Source organism: Trachurus trachurus (genome assembly GCF_905171665.1).
Source record: "Trachurus trachurus genome assembly, chromosome: 3".
Lineage (NCBI taxonomy): Eukaryota > Metazoa > Chordata > Actinopteri > Carangiformes > Carangidae > Trachurus > Trachurus trachurus.
The window spans coordinates 12,759,831-12,781,859 of NC_139893.1; the positions used below are offsets into that span (position 1 = coordinate 12,759,831).

A 22,029-nucleotide genomic window follows, 5' to 3' on the forward strand; every position below is an offset into this window, starting at 1 on the left:
TTTCAGATTTAGAAATACCTCATTTATGGGAAATTAGTCTTTAACAGTGCTCAATTTGACATATACATATATAATACAAGTAATAATAATATAATTTTCTCCATTTCAGTTTAATGTAAATGTTTATTTTTTCAGTGGCAGAGCAAATGACAAATTATATAGTAGTCATATCCAATTTACAATTTTTGTTTCCTAGCCAACTACAATCACTAATCAGGTGTTGCATTTCCTGGTTTGAGACATTACTAATGAGTTACCTACAAAAGGATACAGACTGGAAACAGTAAAACTGACATGTCATTCACTGGTTGTTTGGCTCGTAATTCAAGTGTTTGTGGGTTGGTTTAAGTCCATGTCACGTCACTTTTCAGAACATGGCTCTGTGAGGTGGGCGTGGCCACCATAAGCCCCGCCCCCCGCAGCAGCGCACGTCTACATACCTCAAATCTCATAAATTCAGTTCCTTCCTCCATAGACGGTCAGAGGTGTGTGTATCTCTGTGGAGAGTGTCAGTTGTCCGCGGTGGAGCTGAACAGGTGAACGCGATGGGTAAAATAGAGTGGGCCATGTGGGCCAACGAGCAGGCTCTGGCTTCTGGACTCAGTGAGTATGAAAACTTGGTCTAAAGTTGTAGAAATAACTCATCATTGAGTTTCATAAAAAAAAAAAAAAAAATGTGTCTAATTCTTTTATACTAGAAGTTTCACTTATCTAAAATGAGTTCATTTTAAATTATGTTTTGACCTGCCATTTTTGATATACTACCTGTAAATGTAACATATTGTTTTGTAGCTCAAAAATAATTGCACTCTGTCAATTCAGCCCTCTTTCACTAAGAAATAAAACTTCATTTCAGAGTCAAGGAAATAACATGTTTGAAATGGTCTTGTTTCCTGGTGAAGAGTCATAAAAGGTGTATTGTCTCGAATTTTTCATTTTTATCTTCCTGTTTCCTTCTTTCAGTTCTCCTCACTGGAGGCATTGTGGGGGTGGCCGGACAGTTCAGGGGCTGGCAGTTTGCTGCTTATGCTGTGTATCCTTTATGCTTTGCATATACCAAAATAGTTAAGATGACCGATTTACAATCTCTCTTTGTCAAGATATTCAGTTTACATTGTACATTTTTAAGTCCTTTTTCAAATGGCAGACTTCTGTATCCTAACTGAGGTCTGTGCAGGGAAAACTGCAGCTTTATAATTTGTAGCTTTTATTAAGCTTTGATTTGACAATTAGACTTTTAGCAAAATAGGCAACCAGGCTGTGTGAGAATTCATAAATCACAAGCCTTTAAGTAGATAGGATTTTAGGTGAAGCAGAAGAGTAGCTAATTGTTTAGAGTGGAAGATGCTTAAAAAAGAGAGAGAGATGGTGGCGATGGTATCTGCTGAAATACTTGTGGGCGTAAACCACCAGTGTTTACACATGCAGTATGAACGCAATAGGCTGAGAACAAGGATGTGTTGCCTTGTTGTTTTAATCTAGTATTCTATTTTTGTGTATTGTGTAATAAGGCTTGAACCTACATAATGTCTCAAACCAGTCTTTCTCCTTTTAGATATTTTTACAATGAGGGAAATACGACATGGCTGAAGTAGTTTTTTCCCTTGAATTCTTACCATGTTCTACATTCTCCTTTATATCAGAAACAATCAGTCCATTCATCCATTTGTCCTACACCTGCTGACCTACTTCAGGCCCACTGATGTTCATTTAATTTTATGTCGACATCCCATCGATTATTACTTGATTTATTGAACCATGTAGGATGAAACATCCTTGACAGATAACCAGTGCTGCTGGAGTGTTTGTGTGTCTGCTTGAGTATCCCAGAAGCAAAAGGGCCAAGGGAACAAGTGTGGCGAGAACGTGAGTGGTGTTTTATCATTAAATGTTTTTGCAACATATAATTGACTTATGAGTGACGTATGATCGTGTTGCTCACTATTGTGTTGTGTTTTCCCTCAGGGGCCAGTACTGCTTCACTGTGGTTGTTAAAGCGTTTGGACCGTTGACAAGGAACTACTATGTCAGAGCATTTTTGCACGCTGCGTGAGTTCACTGCATCAGACACTTTCCTTTGCTAAACAGCATTCCTCTCATTGGCCGTCAGTCTCTCCAAGAATAGATTCATGACTTGTCGTTACTTCTTTTGTCCTCAAATGTTTCTTTCTTTTGTTTTTTTTTAGAATCTGTGTACCTGGAGGCTTTATGCTCGCTACTGTCCTTGGGTGTGTATGCCTCGGTATCGCCAGCCTCATCTACCTTGCGGTGAGTTGGTAGAATAATCACGTTGTTCTTCAGAGTATAGCAGGTTAAATGTTGTCATAGGTGAAGTGGTTAGCTGTGACAGGAAGCGGCCAGTAACGAGGAAATACTAACAAGGAAGAGATTGTTTCATGATATTCACCTCTGTTGAGACATGGCCCTGCTGTTATGAAAGCTGACGGTCAGGGGTGTGACTTCATCAGTGTAGAAACCTACGTTGTAAAGATTTCTAGGCAACAAACTTATCTTATCATAATCATACACACAGCTGTGAGTGTACGTGAAAAGAGCCACGGTTACTCAACCTCCAATTATTGTTGTTGGTATATTAAACAGTCAAACAGGCTGAGATTTAACTTCCTTGTCACCTTTTGACTTTTATAGGCAGCTATCCGTGGCGAACATTGGGAGCCCATTCTTCCACGTAAGGAGGTCCGAAAGCCATTAGATAGCATGAAGAAACCTCCTCAGAACCCACCGCCAAGACCTCCTCCAGAGATGCGCAGGAAACGGGCGGAAGACCTGGAGGGAGCAGCATATGACAACCCCATGAAGGTGACTGATGAGTAACCAGTCCAATGCCCCATCCTCTGTATCTCTGTAACCAGTCACAGGAGGACATCAGTGACCCTGGATGAATAGTTTTCTGCAGTCTAGTGAAGATGGTTGGACTAAACACATTTAGTCTGTGCCTTTGTACCTCAACCTGCAGAGAAGTATCTTGAATACAGACAAAAAATGAGTCTCAGCACAATCGGGGAATTCAGAGAAGGATGGGTTCAAATGAATACTGTGTTTTACTTTTGAACAAAATCATGCCACAGGAGACAAACATTACAGTAATGCTATAGCTGCTAAGTGGCAAACATGTATAAATATTGACAAGTCAAAGGACATTATGTTGTATTTTAACTTCTGCAATAATATTTGTTTTCTGCCCGAACCATTAAATATTTCAAACTTTGTTGCATCCGCTGTATTATGCGGCCATGCATAGCTCTCACTATATATTGTATACTGTAAACAGTATATCACAATCTGTTCTTAACCCTTGTGTATTTGTGTCAACTGGTCATAGCACTGCAGGACAAGACTTTGCTGTTTGTTACTGTAGCAATAAATTGACATATTTCCTTTTTGGCAGTATCAGGTCAAGTTTATGTACTTTTAATGTCTTGTAAATAAACCAATTGTACCCACTGAATCATGACAGTCTAAAGTTTTTACTTGCATGCATTTCATTGTACAAGTTTCCATTGGAAATGTATTTTAGGTAATGATATTTGCAACTTCCCCCTTTCGCAAACATACAGGATTTCAATACACCAGAATTTCCCCTTCTCATCTTCAGTCTTCAGATTCTGCTTGTCATTGTGACATAATCTGTCACACTGCTATCCATTGTTGATTTACAATTGAAGGAATTTACAATTAAAACATCTGGCATAGCTGCTGTAGTTGTCAGACAAGTTTTTTGTGTCAGATCTTGTCCAGTGTCTGTGTTTTTTATGGGTTTTCTTTTCTTTCCCACAGATGAGACAGTTGACCTGTTAAGCAGCTAGTGTCTGTGTGGCAATCTTAGAGGTAAAATGGTACTTCCTCATTTTGGCTTTATGAGGCCACTACATTTGAGACACACCACTAATATACAGTACTTAAAAAAACGCTCTCACCAATAATGTATTCAAGAAACAACAATAACTTGCCCATCTTGTTCAGGCAGTTTACCTCTCAGCTTTACTCTGCCACCTCCTGCTGCACGAGAGAATTACAAACCAATTCAATTCACTGAGAGAGTTAAAAGTGAAAGTGAGAAACAGCAAGTGAATTTAGAGCACATACACAGACTGAAAGAGTTTAAAAGTTCCCTTAGAGTTAAACATTTTCTCACATTAAAAACTATATAATCAGATCCAAATTTACATGGAACCTGAAAAACTGTTTGACTCCCTGACAAAGGCGTGTAGCCGAAACGCGTAGGAGTCTTTTAATGGTTAACATGACTAAGCCATAACAATAAAGGCTTTTTAACTGTTCACACAGAGAGTGCCTTGGATATTTCTTTTTTTTCTACCTAGTACCTACATTCAACCTATTTAGAATGACACAGCATGAAATGAAATGTATAGACAACTATAACATAACATTATAAACATTTATGTTCAACTTACTTTTGTACTGTATGTCCATATTTAGATATGGAAATGTCAAAGGAAATTGCATCAAAAGGAAGGAACTTGTTCCTCTTGGTGAAGAGTTAAAACACTTAAAAAAAACTAAAAAAAAAAAAAAAAAAAACTAAGGGGCACTAGTAAGAAAATGTAATCTGAAGGGGAGATCACTTAACTATTCAAGCTTTGTTTATTAGGTTATATATATGGCAAAATGAACAGGACTGAGGCTGGGACTCTCTTGATTTGAAGATTCTTCAGAATCAACCAAAGGGGCTATATGCAAATGATGTAGCCGTCAGTCCGGAAAATGAGGTGCTTTGACTGAGAGATTATGATCCAGGTTATCTCACAGAAAGGCATTTACAGTTCCTTAATGCACAGACTATAAGAGAGAGAGTAGGCTATCACATAATTTGTATGCTATATATAATGACACTCTGTAGGCTAGGATATTGCTTAACTTCTCCTTTTCCCATTTTACACTTTGTTCTTTTTATTATAGTTTAATAGCATTTTGACCATAAAAAAGGAGGCTACAACTACTATTTTGTCCTTGTAGAAAATAAATTAGAACCTGTGACTTGAATAGTAAAATCCATAAAGGAGGTAAATGTCTTCGCTCTGTCATGAACTTGCAAGGACTCTGTAGTTGGAAGGAGGCTGCAAGATCTATTTGCAGATCTGTTAAAAAGGTGGAGAGAGGGAATTTCTGATCATCAACAGTTTCTTTGGAAATAATATAGGCTATATGGTGGATCTGATGAGTTTGTTGAATTTCAAGTTTATCCAGATAATAATATGGTGGCAAATTTAGCCTATATTTGGCCTTGGTTGAAGTTATTTAATGGTACTCTATTATGTTAACTTTTTTTTCCCTTTTAGCCTACTGTAAATAGATGGGTATTCTGGTAACTAGTGCGATTCTACTTGATGCTGTTCTTCATAAACCCCATAGAGGGCAGTAACACATAGAGAAGCGAGAGAAAAGAGTAGAAGATAGTAGTAGAAGAAGAAATAGAAACCAATGGAAGTGATCGTCATTTCACTGACTGTCAGCTAAACAAATACCCAACAAATCCTAAATATTGAGGTGTATGTGTCCCCGTGAGTAGCGGACCATGTCTACCCGGGCTCTGCGAAGGCTCCGCGGGAAGCAGCGCGGCCAGGAGGCCCTGGCCCTGGGGGACCTGAGCCCGGAGGAGCAGGCTGAGGCTGGGAGCGAGGAGGAGCCGCAGCAGCTGGACGAGGCGACCGCCGTGTCTCAGCCTCCACCACCGGTCAGGAAAGACAACAGCCGAAAGGCAAAGAAAAACAAAGCGCAGAAAAACTACAGCAACATTTTTGAGCTGGTAAGGCAAGGCGACGGTCCAGCTCTTCATGTGGGTGTTATAATTAACTTCTGTAGTTGGACGTGGCGGCGCTGGTTCGTGTGTTTACAACGATATTTCAGCTGCTAACACAGGCTAGCATGGTTAGCAAAGATAATATCTCCTCTTATTTAACTACGTAGTGAATTGAATTATCGGTAAAAGTTTGTTAGACACATTAGTTTATCACTTAAGAATATGACTGGGTGGTTGTCCACGATATCAGCCTTAAGAAATGACTGATTGAGAAATGTGCAGTAAGTCTACAACAGGCTGTTTAGTAGATGTTATCTATCTATCTATCTATCTATCTATCTATCTATCTATCTATCTATCTATCTATCTATCTGATAGTCCATGCTATCTCCCACATTTGGATCTCTATAAAACCCTTGCAGGACATGGCATGAGAAGTCAAGTTTTAACAGAAAATGCACATAAAAAATAGTGTTTAAAGTAATAATCTTAATCTTACCTGCCATTGTTTCCCATGCTAGAGTAGTATGTATTCTTGCCACTGATTGCTCCATATTTATTATGTCAATGTATGTATGTGTTAATACACTGGAGCTTAGGGCATTTGATTTATTTTAACCACGACATAATGCCAGGAATGTTGTTTTCTTAGCACTGAGCATTTTTTTTAATTTTAGTGTATTTGGTTTTACTCACATCCCTGTTGTTATTGCCGATATCCAATTTTTACCAGATAGGTGATGTCGACAATGAGGCAGAGAAAATCTCACCTGATGAAGATGCAGAGAAACAAGATGGAAATAAAACAAGTGGTAAAGAAAAGACTGACAACAAAGAGGCTGATAAACCAGGTCAAAAGCAGCAGGAGACTTCGACAAAGGTAAGGGAAAAGCAAAGAGTGTCAAAGGGTGTTTTCCTCTAATCTCACTTAGATATTATGTTGATTTAGATTTGTGAAAATATCACCTTTCTTTTCTTCTAACAGTCTTCATCTGGAGATGGAGCTAAAAAGAAGAAGAAAAAGAAGAAATCAAAAGTGACGCCAGTGGATGGACCGGTACGTTTGTTCAGAGTGGATTCAATGCAAATCGAAACCCTAATTATCAATAAAAATCCTATAATCATTCTTCAGCTCCTTTTAGCACTCTTCTATTTTACAGTGTCTGTTATGTGTTAAATGACATCTCTGTTTGTTTTCAGAGTTCAGTACCAGATGATAACATTGATTTATTGCTGGAGAACTTGGAGCAGCCAAATGGTCTGAGTTTGCAAAATGAAGATTGCGGAGCCGATGACAGACGATCTGTGCTACATGTGGAGCACAGGTGAGAAGACCAGCAGCATCTCTTGTGTAAAAACAGAAATAGCTCTTGAGCAGTGCACAAATAACATGACAAGTCAGTGGTCTCAGTGTAATATACTGTACGTATCTGTGATTCTAAGCTGCCACCATGTGGTGGCGCTTAACACCATGTGATCATGTGTCTAAGCCATTTCTCTCAGATAATGCACATCAGCAAAGACTTACAAGATGTTAAAACATATTAACATAATATAAGAGTTCATTTGCAAAAGCAGATAACTTAAAAAAAAATTCAAAACTATTTTTAATTATTATTTACACCAGGTGATATCAGTCAAACCAAAGTTGAGTGGCTTTGACCAAGGAGATGAGACGTAACAAAACAGACGTAGCTCAAAAAAATAAAGCTTTATTGCAAACAACACTATATGCAAAGAATAATTCAAAAGCATCAGCTCATCTTTTCAAAATGGCATTTATCTGCTTTTGCAAATGAACTCTTCAATATTGCACCTGTCAGAGACCAAATAGTGTTGTTGGAATAGGCCATTACCTGTCAAAGCATGTGATGTCACAGTATGTGTTTCAGCTGTTGGTTGAATAGATGGATACCAGTTATGTGTGAAAAATCTGCTTGTTTCTTATATCACTGGTTACTATGATTGTGTGGATTTTGTGTCGGCATGGACAAAACAAACAGTCAACTCACATGTCCACAGCGTCCAAATCTAACAGGTCCCATGTGTTCCTCAGTCTATACTTCTTCAGTTGGTCCACCATGTCAATTAGCCTGTTTTTTCTGTTTATTCACAAGGAATCTCAACCCAGAGACGGAGCTGAAGAGATATTTTGGGGCTCGAGCTGTTCTTGGGGATCAGAGGTAAAAAGAAAACCATACATTTTCTAAGAGATTGTTTGGTGTTAGATGTTTCAGGTCATCGGTATGGATCTCTTTTGTTTTGTTTTGTTTCCTTTGACAGACCTCGACAGAGAAACAGACAGTTTCACCGTAGCACCTGGATGACCTTTCCCAAAGACAGCTGGCCTCGCTTCAGCCGCCCAGGTGAGCTTTTCCTCACAGTGATCTAAAATTGCAGTTTAAACCCTTTTGTAAATGTATACTTTAGGACAGAACAGACCGAACAGGGCTAGCATTAAAAAGCTTAAAATACCTTAGTAATGAATTTTGCTGGTACGCTCAGTCTCTATTGACATATTATGTAAACTTTCCATTAGTCATTCATGCTATGGTTGGATTTTATCACCACAAAGATCAACTTGGGTCGCTATGAAAACAACTTATCTGTACAATTTCGGATTCCCTCAGTCTGTTTCTGTTCAGAACAGAAATTTTCTTATAATCATCCTTCTGTTGACACCATTGACGTCACAACTCATACGATCTCCCACATGTCAGGCGTTACATCACAAAAATATGGGTTGTTTTGTATCTTATAATGAAGTTCTCTGTGATTAATTCTATCAATCAACCATGGCACACCATGCGAAGTGATAAGTTACAGTTGTCTCAGGCCAGATGACATTTGTTGGTATGCACAGAATGTAAACAGCAAACAAATCATCAAAACATCCTTAGTATATTACATTGTCTACATGTTTATACAAATAATTATTCATGCACATGAATTTATGCATAAAAGATACAATTAAGTTAAATTGAGTCAGCATTTAGATTGAGGTGAATATGTCAATTTGAAGAAAAAAGAAGAAAATAGTAATGAATGAATGAATTTGTTAGCCATAATTATTATTTGCCAAAACAGTTGAGTACAAACTGAAAAGTCGGGCATTCACAAGAACATGACAAATGACCTGGCAGACCAAGGATCACAGGTCTTGTGGATGAGTGTTAAATCATTTACTTTGTGAAGAACAACCTCTTTATGTCTGCACACAGCAAGTCAAGAATGGCCTCCAGATGTAGGCAGATGCATCTCCTTGTCAACAATAAAGACCCTAACCCTAACCCCTAACCCTCTGAGGATTTATCACCAGATTATGCAAGCGCCTGGTCAAGCCCCAGGCTGAAGCTCAAAAATATATACAAAAATTAAACTGATAGAATAGAATTGGGGAGTGAAGTTGTCTGGACTGAGGAAACAATAATTTGCCTCTATCAAAAATAATGGACAGAGGATAGATAGTGTGTGGTGTGTACAGCGGTGGCAGCCTTTGTGTGGCTCGGATTGTCTCCGTCGGTTCAGCCATCATGTAGTAAAAAGAGGTTTACATTTTCTTGCAAAACAGTAAGGGCGACATGAGTTTGATGTGAAGTTGCATCGATCTTACTACTGGTTAAATTAACCATGATTTTAGTGTGATAAAGCAGCACTTTACCTGCTAATTGAGGTTGCCAGTGGAGGCCTGTGTCTTCTGATGACTTTTGAACCCTAACCTTTCAATCTATGTGTTAAAATATCTGTATCTATCACACCTTTCCAGCTATATAAACCTAGACCTACTCAAAATAAACCTGAGATTTGGGACTTCAGTGTAACTATTATCCATCCTGTATTATTACCCTCTCATGTAGTTCTTCACTTAATCCTTTTCGACATCTTCACAGGAATCTCAATGGCTTTACTGCAGTCAAAGGATGGCATTCAGTACTTCACTTTTGAGCACGGTCGTGATTACCAACAAGTGCAGTTCAAGTTCCTGGATGCGGTTGAGTCTATGGATCCCAACAACATTGTGGTAAGGGTTAGATATCACCAGAGATGATGTTGTAACCCTCTCTAGTGTGCGGAGGTTAGATGTTGACCTTTCTGATGCTTCTGTTGACCGAGCAATGCTGATTATGCTCAGATTTAGTTACAGTGCTCTGTCACTGAACAACAATGAACCAGACAAAAACAAAAATGTTTAGCCCCCGTGACCTGATCATCACCATGTGTCTGTGCCTGTTGGCTTGTATTACCAATTACCATTATCCTCCTTGTTATCTTAATGCACATTGATGCATGTACTGTAACTGAATTTCTTTTTCTAGCCCTGTCAGTTTGACTACCATCTCTTTTTTTTCTCTCTCTCCAGGCCTTGCTGCAACTTAACCCCTATCACATCGACTCCTTGCTGCAGCTGTCAGATGTCTGCCGCATTCAGGAGGATCAGGAGATGGCCCGGGATCTGATTGGTGAGGGTCATGGATCTTTCCATGGTTTGCAAACCAAAGACAAGAATGGATATGTGTCTGCGACCCAAACTGATAAACACTGTTTATTAAGTTGGCATCACTATATTTAACCAGAATCAGTTTAAGAGCAAATTCTTGGCTCAAAATCTGTGATGGTTCGCGGTCATCCAGTTTATAATTTTATGAGAAGGTTTAATCTCGGTCAACTGGACTTGGCTGTAGATTCTTGAGGACATTTCACCTCTCATCCAAGAGCCTACCTCAGCTCTGAATAATTGGGAAACCGAGGTATTTCGGCTCGGTGGGGTTATTAACAAGGCGAACGAGGCCACTGAGTGGTCAGTGCTCCTGGTCGGTGTGACGACTGTCCCCAGAGTCGTTAAGGTCACCTGAGGTCAGGTGTGGACAACAGTTGTTAGAGTCACATGAGGCCAAGTGTGGATGGTTGTTTATTCTCCAAGGAAGGAATGAAAGGACGGCATTGTAGGTGTGGGATAAGTTGTGTCGTCTCCTCCTCTTGTGTTGAGGGATGGTTTTTCTGCTTTGACGTAAATGACCTCCTTCACTCCTCTTTCAAACCACCTGTCTTCCCTATCTCAACTGTGAAGATTGTTGTTGCTGAAAGAGCGTCCCTTGTCCTTGAGGTGTGAGAAAACCGCAGAGTCTTTTCCTTTGAGCCTTGCGCTTGGCGTAAAATGAGGCTTAGATGGTTTACAATATCGATATCAATATCCAATTTATTGATCTCCGATGTAGCAAGTGTGGCTTTGCTCTTGTAGACAGCTTAAGGCACAGGCTCTGTCTTTGATGCTTTTATGGACACCATGCTTGGTATATAGACATGATATAACACAGCCACTCTGGAGACATGAACGTGACTTTTATATTGACGTCTGTTTTACATCATAGCTAAGAGGACCAGGCATTTTCTGTACATTCAGATTAATATTATTTCATCATTTCACTTGGGTGTTTTTTCTCTGAACATTTCACTTTTCTTCAGTCGATTATTAGTGTAATTACATTTATTTAACTGCATGTCAGTGTCACAAAATATGAGGCATATACCAAATGTGTTACTTTATAATGATGTTTTTGTCTGTGTTACCTTATACCTTAACAACAACTAAAATCCAGAAGAATGTTCTCTATATGAACATATTGCAGTTCATAGATTATTCTGAAGCCCAATTCTTTTAAATGGAAAAATACATGCACATGTAATTACAAATGCACAGTATCATAACCGACACATGTGTCATAACTTTGTAAATTCAACAAACTGAGCCAGTCTTAGCTTAAACTGTTAGTTTGGTCAGTGTATTGCTTGGGCCAAGTGTTTACTTTATCGTGAAGTAAGCTGCATAAAAGGCTGTAGTCAAATCACTGATGATTCACAATTTTTGTCAGATTATTTAGCTAAATGTTCATGGTTGTTTCAGTGCTGCAGTGCAGTTGTAAACTATAAGTCAACAAAACAGTCATTGTCAAAAAGGCGAATTTCATGATTCATTAGCAAAATAATAGGTTTATTATCACAAGCCCTTCCCACGCGCGACTGGGTAAACCAAAATAGTTTATATCGAAGACCAGAGGGATAAATTAACAAAGGATGCCTGTCTTCGGCCCTTGTTACAATTAATAAATTGATATAAGCATAGATAATTAAATCAGTGTTTTCCATGTCTGGTCATCTCAGGTTGCAAAGTTGTGCTGTGCTGTGCTGTGCGGTTGTATGTACGAATGCCATGTGGTGCACTGTACTCATAATAAATTAACCTATGCAGTGTGTTGCATGTTTTTAAATCTCATAAAAATGATTTAAAAAAATGTTTTTTTTTTCTTTCTTTTTTAAAGAAAGAGCCTTGTACAGCTTTGAGTGCGCTTTTCACCCTCTCTTCAGCCTGACCTCAGGTTCCAGCAGACTTGATTATCTGAGACCAGAAAACAGGTTGGTTACTCTTTTCTTTGCTTTTTGTTAGGTTTATTAGGCAACAGTTGGTCCTAAGATCGTTGAAATAGTTTTTTAATGAAATTAATGATTAAATAATCTTTGTCTGCAGGGCGTTTTATCTTGCTCTTTATAAGCACATGATGTTCCTTGAAAAGAGGGGCTGCCCACGGACGGCTTTGGAGTACTGCAAACTCATCCTGAGGTACAAACAGAAAAGCTGGAGCTCTGAGAAAGAGGAGCTATAGAATTAATGGGAAATTTAATTTTTTAGACTAGATTGCTAAAAAAAAACATTTGCTGTTTACTTTAAATTTGATCATTAACATAGCTCTCACCTCAGTTAAGGGTCATTAGTTCCCTCGTCTATTTACTCTTTTATCTCTGCCTCTACAAAAAGAATGAAGAAGGCAGTTTGTACACTCCTCTTCCCATTGTGTCTTTTAGTTCGATCATTTGACATCACACTGAGAAGTATTACATATTATCACATGGCTCACGAGCTAAACAAAAAGAACTCTTATTTCCGTATATAAAGCAACCACCTGAAGCAGTCATCAGACTTAAGATACTCTTCAAAGACTGTTTACACGGCTACTACGTTTATAGCCTTCTGGGGGGGTAATCCATTTCAGGGACAGAGGGAGGTCTAAATTTAATTCTAAAAGTCTTGTTGAATCTCTTGTTTGATGAGTTTGACTACTGATAATGATCAAAGATAGCCCTTACATCATTTAAAAGGTGAGAAGCAACTGAACATGTGTTTGAGGAAATGTTTTCCAAGTTCCCACTGTGCTGCTTGGTGATAGTAGACATTCAAATTTTTCCAATACAACATTTATCATGGTCTGTGTGGCTGTAAAAGTGACAGTGTAACAGAGTTTATGGTAATGAAAGCTAATGGTTATGACCATGATAACATTTACATTGGTGATAAATCCTAGAAATGGTCAATGTAAGCTTTTAAAAAGTGCATTTCATAAAACCTCCCACACTTCGACTTTATACATAGCCTACTAAGAGGGATGTTTTCCTACACACTGTTACATCTTTATCTACCATAGCATTAGCTTTACAGCCCACCTATATGATAATAAGTGCTTTATATATTATTTTTTATCAAACCCTTGCTTCCTGATTTTATGACAGCCATGTTCTGGTCCTTTCTGTAAGGCAGCAAAATGACACTGATTGATAAACTTAAAAATATTGAGAAACACAAGTGTTTCACATATACTGTGTGATATGAGTAACACTGTCAAACTATTTTAAGAGAAAATGATCAATAATAGGATTTCTTTTGTTTTCTGAAACACAGGCTATATTTTGTGTTGGGCACTTGTGTTGGGCTTTGAAGAAAACCAGCGAAATTAACTTATATCACTGCTGTTGTCAGTAGCAATTTGTGCACAACAGACTGACAGCTTTGATAAAAGCTACCACATGGTTACTACTCTTGGTCAGTTGCCCAGGCTTCAAATTTTATTTTAATGGAAAATGGCAGAACAGTGACATAATTTGATGCTTTGTGGTTTTTGTTGAGTTATTTATTTCTCACAAAAGTGGCAGCATTTAGATTATGATGATGACTATCGACTGTGTCTAAGACGTTATGAGCAGTGTTTCTAGCATGTTGAGAGTTTTATGTTCCACCCAGGTTTGTTGGATAAGACCTGTACTAGAATGCAGACATTTGGTCTTAAGTAATCATTTGCTCATAATCTTGTTTGTTACTCTGTTATTAGTTTGGACCCTGACGCCGACCCACTTTGCATGCTCCTGCTCATTGATTTCCTAATGTTGCGTACCAGAGAGTACCAGTCGCTCCTTCAGCTCTATCAGGACTGGGAGGTAAGGACAGCTGTCATGGTCATATGTGTGTAATTAGGGATTTTAAACTGAAGTTCAAAGTTAACTAACTTGTCTTGCGTATGGTTTGTTATTGCATTTCAGGAGCACAGAAATCTGTCCCAGCTGCCAAACTTTGCATTTTCCACTGCACTTTGCCACTTCCACCTCAGTCAGCAGGAAGACATGGATCCTGAAGAAAGCGACAAACAAAGGCACAAAGCCGACCGGATGCTGCAAGATGCTCTCATCATGTTTCCCGGAGGTTAGAGAAGGAGGCAACCACCAGCATATGTGTTAAGAAATGATTCCCCAATGTTCATGAGTTATTATATGATTTCTATAAAATATGAGTTTTTTGCCAAATTACTTGTCACATAAAGTTAGTTGTAAATAACACGTACACCATGTGCTGTAAATGTGCTTTCTGCAGTCTTGATGCCTCTGCTGGATCTGTGCACTGTGCAGCCAGATGCTACAGTCACCTCACATGCCTTCTTTGGCCCAAAGAGTCAAATAGGGTAATGTATGATCCCTTTGTTTCCTTGAGTGTTTCTTAATCCGGCATGTATTGGCTTGAAAATTAATTCAAATTGATATACCATGGTGTCATTTATCATTAATTATTAAATATTGTGTAGCCTTAAACTATAGCAAATACATTTTCCTCCTGCAATCAATCTTTCAATGGTCTTTATGTTTGCCACTTTGTTATGTTTTTCTTCACCTCTAAAACCGAATTTAAAAAAAACAATCCTACCCTCTCTACGTTTTCAGGCAGCCCCCAGCTCTGGCTGAGCTGACAGCTCTGTATGTGGGGAGAACTTACAACGTGTGGAGGGAGGCTCCAGCGATGCTTTGGTTGGAAGAGTCTGTGAAAGAAGTGCTGCGTCGAGTTGATGCCAAAGACCCTTTAGTGGAGGATTGTCAGAACAAGTGAGATCTTAATGATGATAAACATTTTGTTTTTTCGGCAATATACCTCCACTAATGACAATGAAAAGCAAACTAAAAATAGTTCATGGTGGGAATGTGTTGAAATATGGAGATAATAAAAGCTTGAGCGTGATTAGAATTTGTTACCAAGTGAACTGGGTTTATTGCTTTTACTTTAAATGCCTTCATTATTCAGATAATTGTTCTCAAAGCTTTCATCACTCTGTTGAAGGAGGAAACAGAGGTACCAGAGTGCACCAAGGAACATCCATCGCCACGTCCTCCTCTCTGAGATCAAGGAGGCCACCTCAAGTCTGCCTCTAGTAAGAAATGATCAGCAGCAACTTGTTCTCTTGTCAGTTTTGTTATGTAAGCTATTCCAATTATTCACATAGGACACAGGAGCCTCATGATTAAATAATTGCATTACATGACACGTGGCCTCCCTCTCTAAAGTCCCTGTCTGACATCATCTTAATATATTTTTATGTGAGTGCATGTTGCGATGTTCCCTGACTTATGAATCAGATTTCACGCTAGGAAACTCTCCAATGGATCAAATTCGAGATGTTGAGATGATGTCACTTAGAAAATTCAATGATTAAGTCCTTCAAAACCGCAACCACATGTTTTTAGAGCATCAATCTACAAACGGAAAACTAAAAAGCAGAAGGTTAGTTTAGTTTTTTCAAAGGTTATGTGAAATGTATACCAAGATTTGATTGGATCCCACATGTGTCACATATTTTTTATTTATTGCATATACTGACGATACCTTTAGTGTCATACGGGAGGTTTTCACAAAGCCTCCACAGGGTGTTAATCTGAGCTCATGCACTCTGGAGGAAGTGACTAATCATAGTTAATGTGTTTGATAATCCCAGGAGGTGACCACCCAGCCTGTGATGGGCTTTGACCCTCTACCTCCGCTGGACTCTGTGACATCATACACCAGACCAGAGAGGTAATTGAAGACACATTCATTCACCACAGACTGACAGAAGATGTATTGTGGTTTTCAATAAAACAAGCTTCATATCTTTACTTTGCTTTTACATTTTAAACGAGATGCATGTGTGTTCGTGTGTGTGTTTGTGTTTGCGTACAGGCAGCATGTTGGTGCATCCAATGAGAGTACACTGTCGCTGTTTTTCCGGTCGTTACTGCCTAATTTCAACCTTCAGGTGAGTTTAAAATCTTCAAGGAAAATGTTAACCCTTGAGCAGAACCAGATTGTGGGTGTGTAGCTCTCAGCCTCAATTTGTTGACAGACAGAGTTACTTTAGATTTATAGTGAGATTTATACTGTTCAACGTGATACCATCACTGCTTAATCGCTAATCAGAGAAAATATAATTAGTAACAATCTCTGGTGATGCTGATGATCTGGAACATCAAATCAAACCAAAACAAATGTAAAGTGATGTCTGGCCCTAAGCCATGAATATAAATTAACAGAGTATCTCTTTACTGTCAGCTTTACTGTGCGACACAGACACATCCTGATCCGAATCCAGACTCCACAGTCTGAACTAGCGACTAACAGGGAAAACACTCTGTGGTCACTGCATGACAGATTAGGTAGAGACAAAGATCCACTTCCATATACAACGTCACAAATGATATTATCTTCTGCTTGTATAGAGGAATTATCGTAAATGTGCACAAACTGAAATCCATCCATCCATTCAACTGCACCACGTATTCATTCAGGGTCACAGGGGGGCTGAAATCAGTGATGAATAATATTCATATTCATATGGCACGGTACAGTTAATTTAGTGCAATTTACGTGCTTCCATCTCTATAATAGATGTGATGGTCAGTGGTGCAAAATAATCATTTACAGAAGTAAGTTTTTTTCCAGTACATTAAGAGGGTAATTTGTCACTCTCACCGCTGCTGCCTTTGTGCTACGATCGTCCCTTGCATAAACCACTGTTACGTAAAGAGTTTTACATCTAATGGGTTAATACTTTCTTTTGTCTTAGTTTGATAGAAGACACATGGATTATGTATTTCATGAATAAAAAAAAACTATTTCACATGTTTCATATACCAGTATTTAAAGATCAAACATGCTCCAAAACCAAATTCACATATGGTATGTATTTCATGCTATAAATCTTAGTGGTGAATTTTAGAAAGTATTTTCCCAAGCTGAAGAGCCTAGTGATGGCAGAAGCAGTTCTTTTGAGAGTACTGAATCACTTCATTAAAAAGATTTGTTCAAAAAGTCTGTTCACCGAATCGTTCAGTGCTTGGCGGGACCCCTGACTGCACGGTGCATAGTCTGACTCAACAATAGCCACGTTTCCATCCAAAAGGGATTCAAATTCGAATTCGGAAATGCACATTAAAAGAAATTCGAATCCTGTGTGTTTCCATTAAAAGTACGGACTTTGGTGTAAACGCTTTACCGTCTTCCCGACCCGGAGTGCGGATATCACCATGGAGAGAGGACTTTAAAGCAGAAGTAAGCGATCCGGTCGTTTTGGCTAACTTCTTGTCAGCCGATGGAGTTAGCAGTCCCCACCCTCGTCCCTACGTCACCACATTCACGCGCATCCCTTGGCTGCACACACAGAGTGGACTTGTCTTTTGAGAGAACCTGAGTGCCAGTACGCTTACTGAACATACTGATGAACGGCACCTGAATGTACTACACAGACACTTGCGAGCGACACAGCGACACGTTTGCGAACAACACTGAGTGAGCGGGAGCCCTCAGTGACAGTATGTTCAGCAAACACATCACTGAACATGCAATGCTGAGCTCAACTGAACAGAGAAAAGAGCGAAAAAGGGTCAGGAAGTGATTGCATTCAGTACGTTCACTCAAATAATTAGTTCCTTAGAATGAATCGTTCACGAACGACACAACACTAGAAGAGCCAACAAGAACCTAGGACATGAATGAAGAACCCATGGTGTGCACATGGCCAGATCATGTGATTTAATAGCTGTAAGCCCTACTTTCAGATAAAATTTGTTTGTCTCTAACAAATCGTCCATGTTCACGGAGTCTGTGAATAATCAACAATGAACTGACCTGTTCCAAATGGACTTGACCGCTAAGATCATAAATTTTCTTTATGGTTCTCCGGTTTCCTGTGAGAGCTCCAGAGAGTTGTGTTTTTTTTTTTATTATTATTATTGAGCGAACTGTCCAAAGCCATTAAAGGAACACAACATAAAGGTTGGATTTCCTGTTTAACGATTACTGAAATAAGACACAGACAAACCCATTAAGTAGGAGGACCCTCCAGGGCTGGTGAAAACAGCTGAACTGGTCAAAGATCTGGGGAAAAAATCTTAACACACATCCTTGACTGATGAAATATTTCCTCCAAAGACTCATGGCTACCCCAGGGGGTGACAACCGAACAATATCAAAGAAGGCATATGACCTCGTTACAGTTAATTCTGTCCATGATTTCTGACTGTGTCATTGAGGAACAAAACAGTAACAACATTCATGGGTGCAAACTTCCCGTCATCTCGATTTTCCCGTCTCTTCCCAAAAAGCGAGGTTATACGCTTATATAAATTCAAAGGGACAAATTTACTTTCTAAGAATTACTGTGGGACATTTGGACTGTCTTGAGTGTTATTGTCCTGTGTTGACTGCTTCCATTTCAACCATTACTTTAATCTTAGTTGAATTTTGAGATCCAAATCCACCACTGTGCAGCTACTGCTGTTGGCGGGGAGATTTTTTCTTGAAGTATGAAAAAAAAAGTTGCATTAAATAAATAGCAATGATTCTTGGCTTGTTCCAGGTCTATACTGTTCTTAGCAACAAATGAGTGTTTGCTCTTTCCTCTCATTTACTCATCCACTCATTAATTTGCTCACTCCCTGTTCCCACAGAATAGATGTAGTTTGGCCCAGATTGTGAGGCAGATTAACTCAAAGACCATATGGCGACAAGCACATCTGGCTGTAGAGCAGGACAGTGAGATGTCAAACTATCATTTCATCTCAGTCCAAGTCTTATGGCCTTTTCACGTAAACAGACATAGCCATTACTGAACACAGCACTATGCAGTTGCTTTGAACATACATTGCTGTCATTTGACAAAGATGTGATTAGATATACAGTATACAGCTATCTGAGTTCTCATTAGATACGGAAAATAGAAGTTATGTATGGCATGGTTGTTGTGGGGTGACCGCTGCGGTATGCAAGCGTGTGACTTCCACAATGTAGAGCTAAGTTTACTCGGATCTCCTATCAACAGTCAACTGATCTAATCGCTCCTTTGCTTAACTGACTCGTGTTATTTTGCCAAAACTTAAATGTATCTTAATCACAGAAGTGGCACATGACTGGAGCGACATCCAAATTAACTTTTTAACTGATCTATGTTTTTGTCATGTTTTCTATAATAATAATCATCATCACTGTCAACAGGATGGTAAAAGGAAGAACATGTGAATATGTTGATTTTCTGTATCATTGATGATTCACTAATTTTCCTTCGATGAAATTCAGCTGCTACGGCAATTTAATTTCCCTCCAGCAATTAATTAAGTCACCTATCTATCTCTGATTTCATCAGGGAGCAACTACATAAATGAAGAACGCATGCACCACCACTCTCCACACAGAAGCTGTTAGTCATAAGAGCAGAGCTGGGTAACTGGGGAGGCTTTATCTTGTCAAAACATTATCATACAAAGCACTCTATCATAACATGCGTATCGATGCATATTGATATTATATGTCAGTTTACGGGTACATGGACTGTATGGTAATCAAAATGAGACAGTTTTGTGTGAAGGAAATAATATCAGATCATTAATTAAATCTATTGTAAAAGACAAAAAAAAAAAAAAAACTAACTTGCCATAATTTGCAAGTTTCCTGTGTGACATGTCTGTGATTGATATGTGCACAATATCCATATACATTATCAGGAAGACCCGCACACAGAACTTTGTGTGGATCAGCTATACATGTTTAATGGGCACAGAAAGGCCCAAGGCATGTTTCCATCAAGACGGTTCCATCTATCCTGATCGTGTTATCCACTTATAGAGAGGAAGAGATACAGTATGGATAAAACAAACATGGTTAAGACGAGGGAAGATGCATCTTTTTTTACTGTTAAAGTTGTCTGAAAAGAACATAAAGTTATATAATACAAGCCAAGATGAGCCTGTTATTGATGCGTTGTCATATGTGTTCAATCATGTCGCCATCCAATGGAGCCACTTAGTCTTAATAACAAACAATTGCTAAGACTCTTTCAACATCACATGTTTCCAGTGTTCAATCAGTTTTGATTGTTGCAGAACTTCATTAAATAATTTAATGAAGTTTTGCAACTTAATTGTTTGGCATGTGTAATTATTACACTTGGCAAACAATTAAGTATAAGAAAATGACTACACGTGCCAATACCTGTCTTGTATTGGATAGCAGTGTCAGAAACAAAGTTGCAACACTATGACCAGTGACAGTAAGTTTCACAAAGCCAAATGCTTCCAGCAAAATGATTAAGACTGTAGATCTATATTCATTTAAGTCTTTTTTTTTTTTTTCCTGTAAAGGGTGGGCCGAGGCAGGAGGATGACATGGAAGTAGCGAGAGCTGGTCAGGAACTGAACCAGGAAGTGAATCGTCTTATGGTGGCAATGAGGGACATGCTGGCAAACATCAGGTTTCAGGAGCCACCGAGAGACGACAACCCCTACAGAGATGAGGATGAATGGGACTGAGAGGGGGAATAACAAGTCTATATCAAGAAGATGAAGAGGAACCAAGTAGGAAAAGAAACTTTGAAAAATGAATGTCATCAAGAAAAAATCAAATATTTAATTGTGTTTAATAAGAAAATGGAGAAGGACAAATATCTTTTTTTTTTTTTTTTAATTGTCACAATTTCAGAATACAAGCATGGAAGAAACAGATTGTCCACTTCTTGGCCTTGAAGGCATCGATAAAACAAAATTACTCAGGGCAAATCCGACAGTTGTGATCTTGGGGAACCTTTTTGTTAGAATCAAATTGGTTATTTGGACCTGTCAATAAAGTTAACAATGTTACTTACTGTAATTAAACAGTTGCAGTTCAACTCCGGTCATTGCGAGTTGAGCAGCACCATCACATAATGCGTGCTTCTCTTCTTCCACTGGTGTCGGCCTTTCAGAGTGTCTCATGTTCACTAAAGTTCTTGTTCTTGGGCTGAGTGGATCCTCTGTATCATAAATTCAACATTTTGCCTGGCAGCATTTAATGGGGGATGTTTTTTTTGCCACAGAATCAAAAAAGAAAATTGTGTTCTTATTGACTGAAACCAACAAGCTCCAACAAGCTTAAAACAAATAACTTGAAAATCATTTCTGTTCCAGAGACCAAATGTAACATTTTAATTAGGAGCCAAACAACCCTTTCAGTCTGACAAATCTGTTAATATAAAACTGTATTCTGTAATTATACCACTTCTATTTGAATCTTTAACCATCTTTATCTCAGAAAAATAAACTTGTATTTAATTTATGACCTGCTACTGAGATAAGGAGGAGGGTCACACACATGGTTACATAAAGAACAAAAGGTGTTTAGGGCGTCCTATTGTGTCACACATATAATTGAATTAACAAGAGACATGGGAAAACCCTGATGTAGTGAGAAACACTGACAGAGACAAGAAGGGAAGGTAGCACCTGGCATTGTATTGAAGAGAAAAGATCAATATAGGGCAAACCAGTGGGTGCTGAGTCAGAAACACTATACCAAATGATTATTTTCTTCCACATATAAATATACAGAAGTGTATGTATCCAGTTGTTGCTGAAATCAAAGCAAAGAGTAGATAACAAAAATGAATCCTTTTTTTAATCCTTTTTTTAACCTATTCAGCATCAGAACAAGTTTTCAGCAACAACACTGTTTACTTTGACCTTTTGTCCAGTTAAACCCAACAAGCTCCCTGGGTTTTATGTGTGGACACTGCGCTGCTGCTCTTCCACCATGTGAAGCCTCCACCTTCTTGTTTCCTTGTTGTCTACTGCTGTCACCACAGCAACACAGGGACAGTTAC

General features: G+C 38.7%; 2 protein-coding genes across 2 annotated transcripts; both read left to right on the forward strand.

Moving 5' to 3' along the window:
- The first annotated feature begins 470 nt into the window (after window positions 1-470).
- cyba (cytochrome b-245, alpha polypeptide) lies at window positions 471-3,483 on the forward strand. Its single transcript, XM_083997991.1, has 6 exons — window positions 471-603; window positions 964-1,033; window positions 1,792-1,866; window positions 1,966-2,049; window positions 2,187-2,268; window positions 2,650-3,483. The coding sequence occupies exons 1-6, from the start codon at window positions 546-548 to the stop codon at window positions 2,833-2,835; spliced, it is 555 nt and encodes a 184-aa protein (XP_083854117.1). The 5' UTR covers window positions 471-545; the 3' UTR covers window positions 2,836-3,483.
- Window positions 3,484-5,460: 1,977 nt separating this feature from the next.
- Window positions 5,461-21,099, forward strand: tcf25 (TCF25 ribosome quality control complex subunit). Its single transcript, XM_083995290.1, has 18 exons — window positions 5,461-5,788; window positions 6,516-6,662; window positions 6,768-6,839; window positions 6,983-7,107; window positions 7,900-7,965; window positions 8,066-8,148; window positions 9,673-9,803; window positions 10,143-10,242; window positions 12,100-12,193; window positions 12,306-12,398; window positions 13,939-14,044; window positions 14,147-14,306; window positions 14,475-14,562; window positions 14,819-14,977; window positions 15,210-15,300; window positions 15,862-15,941; window positions 16,086-16,161; window positions 20,537-21,099. Exons 1-18 carry the CDS (start codon window positions 5,558-5,560, stop codon window positions 20,702-20,704), a joined length of 2,070 nt encoding a protein of 689 aa, XP_083851416.1. The 5' UTR covers window positions 5,461-5,557; the 3' UTR covers window positions 20,705-21,099.
- Window positions 21,100-22,029: the final 930 nt, after the last annotated feature.

Bases quoted from the DNA above. Each gene is read 5' to 3' on its own strand.
- cyba (XM_083997991.1), top strand. From the start codon at position 546: ATGGGTAAAATAGAGTGGGCCATGTGGGCCAACGAGCAGGCTCTGGCT. The intron at 2,050-2,186 runs GTGAGTTCACTG...GTTTTTTTTTAG, and splicing joins AGAGCATTTTTGCACGCTGC to AATCTGTGTACCTGGAGGCT. The intron at 2,269-2,649 runs GTGAGTTGGTAG...TGACTTTTATAG, and splicing joins CCAGCCTCATCTACCTTGCG to GCAGCTATCCGTGGCGAACA.
- tcf25 (XM_083995290.1), top strand. From the start codon at position 5,558: ATGTCTACCCGGGCTCTGCGAAGGCTCCGCGGGAAGCAGCGCGGCCAG. The intron at 7,966-8,065 runs GTAAAAAGAAAA...TTCCTTTGACAG, and splicing joins GCTGTTCTTGGGGATCAGAG to ACCTCGACAGAGAAACAGAC. The intron at 9,804-10,142 runs GTAAGGGTTAGA...CTCTCTCTCCAG, and splicing joins TGGATCCCAACAACATTGTG to GCCTTGCTGCAACTTAACCC.